Raw genomic sequence first — 12,342 nt, forward strand, 5'->3', positions numbered from 1 at the left:
TAGTCTTACCTAACGTTAGAATATGGTTGGGTTCCCTAGAGAAACCACATAGCTGGTGTCCTCACTGAACTTGTGTGAACTTGTTGTGCATTTCTGTTCTCAAGATTCCTGCTTGGAGTTCCAGAGGGTGAATGACTCTTTCAATCAGCTACGTCTGAACGCCACGTCTCCTGTCATTGAGTTCTGGGAGTAAGTACTAAGAGTCTATTGTTTCTACATCTCCTTAAGGAGCCTGGGTGGCCTACTGTTTATTCCTCAGCCAACTGGCCGTTGTCTTGCCAAGTGGTGTTGCACTGCTGAATACAAAAACACGATGGCTTGAAGATATTCTTCTTTATGGGTGATTTTAAGAGCTGTGGTGTCCTTACAGATACCTCCATAATGTACATGTTTGCTCTGTAATTTCAGAGCTTACTAATCATGTTTTGTTATCTGTAAATAGCAATCACATATGTATCCACTTATAGTTATCTCACGTTATCTGTTCCCTTGTGTGTTTGTGATTTTGTAGGCGGAGGGTTCTGCGTATCTCCTCTGGCATAGACAATATAGGATCTCTCAACTGGGACCTGGTGCTGTGTCTGGCCATAGCCTGGATACTGGTTTACTTCTGTATCTGGAAGGGAGTCAAGTCCACTGGCAAGGTACTCTACCTTCTGTCTCTGTGAGCCTCCCTAATACAGTTCCTGAACAGGAAGAACCTCTGAGCCCTATCCAGATTGATTGATTGAGTGATTTTATTTGGCAGTTTAAGAAATACAATGATTTACTGTATTTCCATTGTGGTCCCTTAAAGTGCATGGTGCAATAAATTATATAGATACAGACATGAAAATGGTTCTACCGTTCAGTCTTTTGACATTCGTTTAAAAATAAGTTTTGGTCGATATAGCTTTAAGTTGTTGTGGTAGTTTATTCCACTTAACAGCACCGGTATATAGAAAGGTGTTCTTACCGGAAAGGCTCTTAAATTTGAAAAAGTCAATAGCATAGTCTCTGGCAATCAATAGGACCAAGAGTTACTCCTGGTCTGGTCACTTGTTCAGGACATATTCTAAGTATTTATACGCATTTCTCAAAGTTGCTTAACACCTTTGGACAGCCAGGTACTCTAGGTATGTGGTCCTGTTGAAGTCTGGCAGATAACGTGATAAAGTACCTGAGATGACTACACTCTTAGAAAAAAGTGTTCCAAAATAGTTATTTGGCTGTCCCCATAGAATCCTTTTGGGTTCCAGGTAGAACCCTTTCTACAGAGGGTTCTACATGGAACCAAAAAGGGTTCTCCCTGTGTTGACAGCCGAAAAACCCTTTTATGTTCTAGATAGCTCTTTTTTTTAGATTGTGTAGTAGAGACCATACATTGACTCTTTTGCTTCTTATTATGAATAGACATCTGTTTAACCCACTGTGTTGTACATTGCTATCTGTGATCCTTGGTGCTGTACTGTTTTGCACTGTGCATACCGTAGCCATGTGTATGTACAGTACAACCCTAACACTGTTCCCTCAGGTGGTGTATTTCACAGCTACCTTCCCCTACATCATGCTGTGTATCCTGCTCATCAGAGGGGTCACCCTACCGGGAGCCTTCATAGGAATCAAGTTCTACCTCTACCCAGACCTGGGCCGCCTGTCCGACCCACAGGTACGCACACACAAAGACACACGCACACACACACACATCCCGACCATCACATCTGTGGGAAGTGGAAAAACCCCACAGTGTGTGTGGACAGTGTTTGACACGATGACCCTATAGACTGACTGACCCAGCGCTCCTCTGACCTCTGCCTGTCAGAAATAAAACACCTCACAGTCACACCTCTTGTGTATTCCCCAAGGTTACTATAGTTACTGTAGAACTGTGTTCCTGTACATAGAACTTGGACGATGAATGATTCACTTCGTTAGTTGAGCGAGTAATACTAATATGAAAGTGATGAATACATTTTGATTAGGAGAAGTGGTGCTTTGGGAGTGATGTAGGATTGTCCTCCAACCCCTTGGGACCTAGCGCAATATCATCAAGAATGTTATAGAGCTGGATCATTAGCAAATAAAACCTTGTCTGGTCAAGAGAGCAGAACATGACATGGGGAAAACCAGGAGGACATTGTCTTTCATACTAATGCCGCGCCAGAAAATGACCGAATCTGTAAAGTTGCCAGTCCCTAGAAATATTTGACGAGTGAGAGGATCTAGAGAGAAGAATACAGGTGTGCCAAGCTTGTAGTGCCATACCCAAGAAGAATTGAGGCCATAATCGATGCCAAAGGTGCTTCAACAAAGTACTGAGTAAAGGGTCTGAATACTTAGAAAAATAATAATAGGCAAACATTCTAAAAACCTGTTTTTGCCTTGTCATTATGGGGTATTGTGAGTAGAATGATGAGGGGGGAAAATGATTTCATCCATTTTAGAATAAGGCTGTAACTTAACAAAATGTGAAAAAGTCAAGGGGTCTGAATACTTTACAAAAGCACTGTATACACTACCGGTCAAAGGTTTTAGAACGCCTACTCATTCAATGGTTTCTTTATTTTTACTATTTTCTACATTGTAGAACAATAGTGAAGACATCAAAACTATGAAATAACACATATGGAATAATGTATTAACCTATCAAGGCACAAGCCGAGACCCAGCTGCAGACACAGGCGGCAGATGGTTGGAGTCTTACAATGTTTAATAATCCAAAAGGAGTAGGCAAGAGAATGGTCGTGGACAGGCAAAAGGTCAAAACCAGATCAGAGTCCAGGAGGTACAGAGTGGCAGAAAGGCTTGTGGTCAAGGCATGCAGAATGGTCAGGCAGACGGGTACAGAGTCCAGAAACAGGCAAAGGTCAAAACCGGGAAGACTATCAAAAATAGAATAGCAAACGGAGAACAGGAAAAACACGCTCGTGTGTTAAATACGCTCACAGGGATAAATACACCAGGGAAAATAAGCGACACCTGGAGGGGGTGGAGACAATCACATGAACAGGTGAAACAGATCAGGGCGTGACAGTAACCGAAAAAGTGTTAAACAAATCAAAATATATTTTATATTTGAGATTCTTCAAATAGCCACCCTTTGCCTTGATGACAGCTTTGAACACTCTTGGCATTCTCTCAACCAGGTAGTCACCTGGAATGCATTTCAATTAACGTGTGTGCCTTGTTAAAAATGTATTTGTGGAATTTATTTCCTTCTTAATGCGTTTGAGCCAATCAGTTGTGTTGTGACAAGGAAGATACAGAAGATAGCCCTATTTGGTAAAAGACCAAGTAAATATTATGGCAAGAACAGCTCAAATAAGCAAAGAGAAACGACAGTCCATCACTACTTTAAGACATGGTCAGGCAATAAGGAATATTTAAAGAACTTTGTAAGTTTCTTTAAGTGCAGTCGCAAAAACCATCAAGTGCTATGATGAAACTGGCTCTCATGAGGACTGCCACGGGAATGGAAGACCCAGTTACCTCTGCTGCAGAAGATAAGTTCATTAGAGTTACCAGCCTCAGAAATTGCAGAACATATAGATGCTTCAGAGTTCAAGTAACAGACACATCTCAACATCAACTGTTCAGAGGAGACTGTGTTAATCAGGCTTTCATGGTCGAATTGCTGCAAAGAAACCACTACTAAAGGACACCAATAAGAAGAAGAGACTTGCTTGGGCCAAGAAACACGAGCAAGGGACATTAGACCGGTGGAAATTTGTCCTTTGGTGTGGAGTCCAAATTGGAGATTTTTAGTTCCCACCGCCGTGTCTTTCTGAGACAAGGTGTGGGAGAGCAGATGATCTCCGCATGTATATTTCCCACCGTAAAGCATGGAGGAGGTGTTATGGTGTGGGGGTGCTTTGCTGGTGACACTATCTGTGATTTATTTAGAATTTAAGGCACACTTAACCAGCATGGCTACCACAGCATTCTGCAGCGATACGCCATCCCATCTGGTTTGGGCTTAGTGGAACTATCATCTGTTTTTCAACAAGACAATGACCCAACACACCTCCAGGCTGTGCAAGGGCTATTTTACCAAGAAGGAGAGTGATGGAGTGCTGCATGAGATGACCTGGCCTCCACAATCCCCCGACCTCAACCAAAATGAGATGGTTTGGGATGAGTCGGACCGCAGAGTGGAGGAAAAGCAGCCAACAAGTGCTCAGCATATGTGGAAACTCCTTCAAGACTGTTGGAAAAGCATTCCAGGTGAAGCTGGTTGAGAGAATGCCAAGAGTGTGCAAAGCTGTCATCAAGGCAAAGGGTGGCTATTTGAAGAATCTCAAATATAAAATATATTTTGATTTGTTTAACACTTTTTTGGTTACTTCATAATTCCATATGTGTTATTTCATAGTTTTGATTTCTTCACTATTACTCTACAATGTAGAAAATAGTAAAAATAAAGAAAAACCCTTGAATGAGTAGGTGTGTCCAAACTTTAGACTGGTAGTATATGTGTCTTTTAAATCTTTGAATGTTCTCTATCCATTACTGTCCATGATATTGGCAAGCTACGGATTCCAAATTTGGACCATTGTGGGGATGCAAAAGGCTGCCTTCCAGATCGCAAGGCATTATTGTGAAATATTGGCTTATGGGCATGCCGAGTTACAATGTTTAAACATTTTGCACCAAATATAAATTGTGTGAGCAATAACAGGACCAAAGCGTAGTTTACATTGTTTAATGGATACAGTGGTTCCTCAATTAAAAGTTCGAACCACCAGAGGGCATCTTTAAGCTCATCTATTCCACTTATTAATCAGGGCATTGGAAGCCGAGCAAAGAGCACCACGCCATGCAATTGTGAATACACTTCATGATTAAAATTGAATTATATATTTCATTATAGGCCCATGGGAAGAAAAAAAGAAGAAGATCAAGCAAGCCAAGTCCCAATATGTGCAGAATAGTGTATGAAATATTTGGATGGTTAGGATCGGACCCTTTTTATCAATGTTTTCCTAAAATAACATACCCAAATCTAAATGCCTGTAGCTCAGGACCTGAAGCAAGGATATGCATATTCTTGATACCATTTGAAAGGAAACACTGAGAAGTTTGTGGGAATGTGAAATTAATATATAATAATATAACACATTAGATCTGGTAAAAGATAATACAAATAAAAAACATTTCGTTTCCAAAATTTTTTTCATTTTACATCATCTTTGAAATGCAAGAGAAAGGTCAATATATGACTTAGGAGTCTAGGCCCAATTTAGATTTTGGCCACTAGATGGCAGCAGTGTATGTGCAAAGTTTTAGACTGATCCAATTAACCATTGCATTACTGTTCAAAATATTGTATCAAGTCTGCCCAAATGTGCCTAATTGGTTAATTGATACATTTTCAGGTACATATCTGTGCACTCTCCTCAAACAATTGCATGGTATTTTTTCACTGTAATAGCTACTGTAAATTGAACAGTGCAATTTAAGCTTTCTGACCATATAAGACATGTCTGTGTCCTGGGAAATGTTATTGTTGCTTACAACATCATGCTAATCACATTAGTGCACATTAGCTCAACCATCCTGCGCAGGACACCGCTCCCTAAAGGCCGACATTTGTTTTTTTTCAGTTAAATCTGGTCATTTCAATTCAAATGTGACTAGTTCCATTCTCCATTCTCTTTTTGATATTATATCCTGGCTTTTATTTTCGTTGTAGCCCGTTCTCCAGTTCACAGTGCTGTATGGGTTTTGACTGACAGCTGTTATAAACTTCAGCACATTGGCGCAACAAGAAGATGCCCCCACCTCTCCCGCTAATTGCGGTACTTTTGCTCATTTGTTGTTGTCAGAGTGAGGGAAATGCTGTAAATTGAGATGTCACCAAATGCTTCTTTCTATTGTTGTTATCTATTCGGTAACATTCCTTAGTCATTCATTCATTCAGAAGGTACGCTCGCTCATGTCCTCACTCAGATGGCTGACCGGCAACATCTATCCTAAACTGAATTTTCACACCTAGCCAAGCTATTAGACAATCCTTTTGTAAGTTATTGGAGGTGTGAATGTTTCTGTCCAAGAGTCTCTCTTCTGTCCAAGAGTCTCTCTTCTCTCGCACTATAGAGTCCTGCATGGGCCAAAAAATCTGCTGGCGGGTGGTCCCGGAGTTGAGAGAGAACTTGGGTATTGACGCAATTGCACTTGACGTGGACTGACCATTTTCCCGAAACAGGATACTTGTGCCTTACAGCCCATTACATAGACAAAGAGCGTTGTCTCGTGGAGTGGTGCTATTCAGCACAGAGTGGGACAGTTCCCAACTCAACACTGCAGACAACAGAAGGCCAGTCGTTCTGAAAGAATAGCCATATGCAGGCCATGGGCCATCCGCAGGCCATAGGCCTAAACTGGTGCGGCTGGTAAAAGTTTCAGTAGGCTTATACTCAATAAATGTAGGATTTTTGCAGCCTATATTCGATTCCAGGAATTGTTTTTTAAGTTACAATTAAATTATCGTGTTATCTAAACTATATTGAATGTAAATATCTTGTTTTGTTATGTCGGCTATAGGCTTTCTGTAGGTTAAGGCTCTTTCAAAGTCATTTGAGTTGTCAATATGCCGCATTGCATTGTGAAAAAAAAAATGTATATCTTAATTCATGGCATGATTTATTTTATCCAAATGTTGAATAGACATGCAGAAAAATTCAGTCATCCAGGAAATAGGAATAATAGACTACTGTCTGGAGTCATAAAAACAATTAGGCTAAATAAATTGATGTTATTTTGTTGGGTAATGGATCATCTCACGGAACTCAAAAGAAGCGTCTTCTCTGTTCAACATAATTATTCATTCAGAATGTTAAACCCATAGGCCAGCAGTAAATTAAATTAGATTACCAGGTTCATTTTTCATTCGATTTTACTCCCTACATTATGTTCAGTAGAGAGGGGGTGTCACGCCCTGAACATAGAGATCCTTATTATTCTCTATGTTTGGTTAGGTCAGGGTGTGACTCGGGTGGGAAAATCTATGTTTTCTGTTTCTTTGTTTTTGGGCCGAGTGTGGTTCCCAATCAGAGGCAGCTGTCTATCGTTGTCTCTGATTGGGAATCATATTTAGGCAGCCTGTTTTCTTCCTGTGTTTGTGGGAGTTTGTTTTCTGTTTAGCATCTGTTGCCTGACAGAACTGTGCGTTTTCGTTTTTCGCCTTTTGTTATTTTGTTTGAGTGTGTTGTGATAATAAAGAATCATGAATACTTACCACGCTGCGCTTTGGTCCACTTCTCCATCTAACGACGACCGTTACAGAACCTCCCACCAAAAACGCACCAAGCAGCGTGGCCAGGATAGTTGGACATGGGAGGAGATCCTGGACGGCAAAGGACCCTGGACGCGGATTGTGGAATATCGGCGTTCAAGGGAGCAAGAGGCAGTAAGAGATGAATGGCGACGATATGAGGAAGTAGCACAACAACAGAAGCCCGAGAGGCAGCTCCCAAAAAAATGGGGGGGGGGGGCACACGGGGAGATTGGCGGAGTCAGGGTTGAGACCTGAGCCAACTCCCCGTGCTTACTGTGGGGAGCATGTGACCAGTCAGGCACCGTGTTATGCGGTGATGCGCACCGTATCTCCGGTGCGCCTTCACAGCCCAGTTTGTCCTGTGCCAGCGCCCCGGGCTAAAGTGAGCATCCAGGCAGGACGGGTTGTGCCAGCCCTACGCTCCAGACCTCCAGTGTGCCTCCACGGCCCAGTATATCCTGTACCAGCTCCGCGCACCCAGTCTCCAGTGCGTCTCTCCAGCCTGGTACGCCCTGTGCCTGCTCTATGCACCCGGCCTCCAGTGCGTCTCCCAGTCCGGTGAGATCTGTTCCGGCTCCACGTACGAAGCCTCCAGTGATGATCCATGGCCCGGAGCCTGTAGTGATGATCCATGGCACGAAGCCTCCAGTGATAATCCATGGCCCGGAGCCTCCAGTGATGATCCATGGCACGGGGCCTCCAGTGATGATCCATGGCCCGGAGCCTGTAGTGATGATCCATGGCCCGAAGCCTACAGTGATAATCCATGGCCCGAAGCCTCCAGTGATGATCCATGGCCCGGAGACTCCAGTGATGATCCATGGCGCGAAGCCTCCAGCGATGATCCATGGCACGGAGCCTGCAGCGACGGTCCCCAGTCCAGAGCCTCCAGCGACGGTCCCCAGTCCGGAGCCTCCAGCAACGGTCCGGAGTCTCCAGCGATGGTCCGCGGTCTGGAGCCTCCAGCGACAGTCGGCAGTCCGGAGCCTCCGGCGATGATCTACGGTCCGGTTCCTCCGGCAACGGTTCAGAGTCCGGAGCCTCCGGCGACGATCCACGGTCCGGTTCCACGAAAGTGGGGGGAGCCCCAAGCGGAGGGGGATCTGCGTCCCGCACCGGAGTCTCCACCAAGAGGAGATGCCCACCCGGACCCCCCACCCCATAGGTTCAGGTTTGCGGCCGGAGTCAGCACCTTTGGGGGGGGGGGGGGTACTGTCACGCCCTGACCATAGAGATCCTTATTATTCTCTATGTTTGGTTAGGTCAGGGTGTGACTCGGGTGGGAAAATCGTTTTCTGTTTCTTTGTTTTTGGGCTGAGTGTGGTTCTCAATCAGAGGCAGCTGTCTATCATTGTCTCTGATTGGGAATCATACTTCGGCAGCCTGTTTTCTTCCTGTGTTTGTGGGAGGTTGTTTTCTGTTTAGCATCTGTTGCCTGACAGAACTGTGCGTTTTCCGCCTGATTCATTGAGCGAGTTTATTAGCAAGTGCATCAGTGATGTTGTGACTATTAAAACCTTCCCCAACCAGAAACCGTGGATTGATGGCAGCATTCGCGCAAAACTGAAAGCGCGAACCACTGCTTTTTATTCATTGCAAGGCGACCGGAAACATGACCGAATACAAATACTGTAACTATTCCCTCCGCAAGGCAATCAAACAAGCTAAGCGTCAGTATAGAGACAAAGTAGAGTCGCAATTCAACGGCTCAGACACGAGACGTATGTGGCAGGGTCTACAGTCAATCACGGATTACAGAAAGAAAATCATCCCCGTCTCGGACACCGATGTCTTGCTCCCAGACAAACTAAACAACTTCTTTGCTCGCTTTGAGGACAATACAGTGCCACTGACACGGCCCGCTACCAAAACCTGCTGGCTCTCCTTCACCGCAGCCAACGTGAGTAAAACATTTAAACGTGTTAACCCTCGCAAGGCTGCCGGCCCAGACGGCATCCCACGCCGCATCCTCAGAGTAGGCGCAGACCAGCTGGCTGGTGTGTTTACGGACATATTCAATCAATCCCTATCTCAGTCTGCTGTTCCCACATGCTTCAAGAGGGCCACCGTTGTTCCTGTTCCCAAGAAAGCTAAGGTAACTGAGCTAAACGACTATTGCCCTGTAGCACTCACTTCCCTCATCATCAAGTGTTTTGAGAGACTAGTCAAGAATCATATCACCTCCACCATACCTGACACCCTGCCCCAATAGATCCACAGACGACGCAATCGCAGTCACACTGCACACTACCTTAGCCCATCTGGACAAGAGGAATACCTGTGTAAGAATGCTGTTCATCGATTACAGCTCAGAATTTAGTACCATAGTACCCTCCAAACTCATCATTAAGCTCGAGTCCCTGGGTCTCAACCTCGCCCTGTGCAACTGGGTCCTGGACATCTGACGGACCGCCCCCAGGTGGTGAGGGTAGGAAACAACATCTCCACCCCACTGATCAACACTGGGGCCCCACAAGGGTGCGTTCTCAGCCCTCTCTTGTACTCCCTGTTCACCCATGATTGCGTGGCCATGCACGCCTCCAACTCAATCATCAAGTTTGCAGACAACACTACAGTGGTAGGCTTGATTACCAACAACAACGAGACGGTCTACAGGGAGGAGGTGAGGGCCCTCGGAATGTGGTGTCAGGAAAATAACCTCACACTCAACGTCAACAAAACAAAGGAGATGATCGTGGACTTCAGGAAACAGCAGAGGGAGCACCCCCCTATCCACATCGACGGAACAGTAGTGGAGAAGGTGGAAAGTTTTAAGTTCCTCGGCGTACACATTACGGACAAACTGAAATGGTCCACCCACACAGACATCGTGGTGAAAAAGGCACAACAGCGCCTCTTCAACCTCAGGAGGCTGAAGAAATTTGGCTTGTCACCAAAAACACTCAAACTTTTACAGATGCACAATCGAGAGCATCCTGTCGGGCTGTATCACCACCTGGTACGGCAACTGCTCCGCCCACAACCGTAAGGCTCTGCAGAGGGTAGTGAGGTCTGCACAACACATCTGTAATGGCTGTCGTATAGAGGGGACCAAAACGCAGCGTGTTGAGTGCTCATTATGATATTTATTAACTCAAAAACACTAAAGACAAAATAACAAACGGCAAATGATCAGAATACAGTTCTGTCAGGTACAGAGACTAAACAGAAAATAACTGCCCACAAACAGGTGGAAAAAAATACTACTTAAATATGATCTCCAATTAGAGGCAACGAGGACCAGCTGCCTCCAATTGGAGATCAACCCCAAAAACAACAACATAGAAATAGAAAACATAGAAAACCACCCAAAACACCCCCTGTCACGCCCTGACCTACTCTACTATAGAAAATGACATCTTACAAGGATCAGGACGTGACAGTACCCCCTCCCCCCAAAGGTGCAGACTCCTAATGCAAAAAAAAAAAGAAACCACAAAACAAAAAGGGACGGTAGGGAGGGTGACAATTGCCTATGGCGGTTCTAGTGCAGTACCCAGAACCTTACCATCCAGCAGATCCTCCAGCAGCGGAGGTGGCTCCGGTTCGGGCGTAACCCCCGCTCCGCCCGCAGATCCCTCTGCTTCTGTACCACCGGACCGGGGATCATCGTCGGATGAACCAGACTGTAGATCATCGTCGGAGACTCTGTGCTGCAGACCGCCGCCGGAGGTTCTGGGCTGCAGGCCGCCGCCGGAGGTTTTGGGCTGCAGGCTGCCGCTGGAGGTTCTGGGCTGCAGGCCGTCGCTGAAGATCTGCGCTGCAGGCCGTCGCTGAAGACTCTAGGCTGCGTATGCGCACTGGAGGTCTGATGCGTGGGACTGGCATAGGTGGCGCCAGACTGGTAACACGCACCTCAGGTCGAGTGTGGGGAGGAGGCACAGGACGTACTGGGCTGTGGGAGCGCACTGGAGGGGGGAGTGCGAGGAGCAGGCACAGGACGTACTGGGCTGTGGAGGCGCACTGGAGGTCTGATGCATGGGACCGGTACAGGTGGCACCGGGCTGATGACACGCACCTCAGGGCGTGTCATCAAAAAAAAAACATAGAAATAGAAAAAGTAGAACTAAACATAGAAATAGAAAACCACCCAAAACACCCCCATGTCACACCCTGACCTACTCTACTATAGAAAATGACATCTTACAAGGGTCAGGACTTGACAACATCACCAGGGGCAAACTACCTGCCCTCCAGGACACCTACAGCACCTGATGTCACAGGAAGGCCAAAAAGATCATCAAGGAAAACAACCACCTGAGCCACTGACTGTTCACCCCACTATCATCCAGAAGGCGAGGTCAGTACAGGTGTATCAAAGTGGGGACCGAGAGACTGAAAAACAGCTATCTCAAGGCCATCAGACTGTTAAACAGCCATCACTAACATTGAGTGGCTGCTGCCAACATACTGACTCAAATCTCTAGCCACTTTAATAATGAAAAATTGGATGTAATAAATGTATCACTAGTCACTTTAAACAATGCCACTTTATATAATGTTTACATAACCTACATTACTCATCTCATATGTATATACTGTATACCATCTACTGCATCTTGCCTATGCCGCACAGCCATCGCTCATCCATATATTTATATGTACATATTCTAATTAATTCCTTTGTACTTGTGTGTATAAGGTAGTTGTTGTGAAATTGTTAGATTACTTGTTAGATATTACTGCACGGTCGAAACTAGAAGCACAAGCATAACATCTGCTAACCATGTGTATGTGACCAATAAAATTGGATTTGATTTGATTTGAAACACCCCTTCAGGTGTTGACCTTACCGTGAGATGCTTACCTACAAGCCCTTAACCAACAATGCAGTTTAAGAAAGCGTTAAGAAAATAATAATATATTTTTTTTACTTGCATTTGGAGTTCTTAAAATTCATTGAATGACATACATTATTTTGGAAAAGTAATGCATCTTTTCGATGTAGGCTATGTTTGCTAGGCTTACGTCCGTGGCTGAGTGGAGACTCTTGGACAGAAACAAATATTGGTATGTGTGACCCCCCCCACCCCCCCAACTGCTTGTGCCTGTGTGTCTACAGAGAGCATTGGTTGTGTAGTGTGTCA

At 45.1% G+C, this 12,342-nt stretch overlaps 1 protein-coding gene across 3 annotated transcripts in view; it reads left to right on the forward strand.

Moving 5' to 3' along the window:
* Window positions 1-12,342, forward strand: part of LOC115192679 (sodium- and chloride-dependent GABA transporter 2) — a 74,288-nt gene that overhangs the window by 34,341 nt on the left and 27,605 nt on the right. For all 3 annotated transcript variants that reach the window (XM_029751441.1, XM_029751440.1, XM_029751442.1), the window contains exons 5-7: window positions 105-189; window positions 512-644; window positions 1,514-1,648. In XM_029751441.1, coding sequence (XP_029607301.1) covers window positions 105-189; window positions 512-644; window positions 1,514-1,648 — 353 coding nt within the window. The remainder of the gene's footprint in view (window positions 1-104; window positions 190-511; window positions 645-1,513; window positions 1,649-12,342) is intronic.

Source organism: Salmo trutta, chromosome 4 (genome assembly GCF_901001165.1).
Source record: "Salmo trutta chromosome 4, fSalTru1.1, whole genome shotgun sequence".
NCBI classification, from domain to species: Eukaryota; Metazoa; Chordata; class Actinopteri; order Salmoniformes; family Salmonidae; genus Salmo; species Salmo trutta.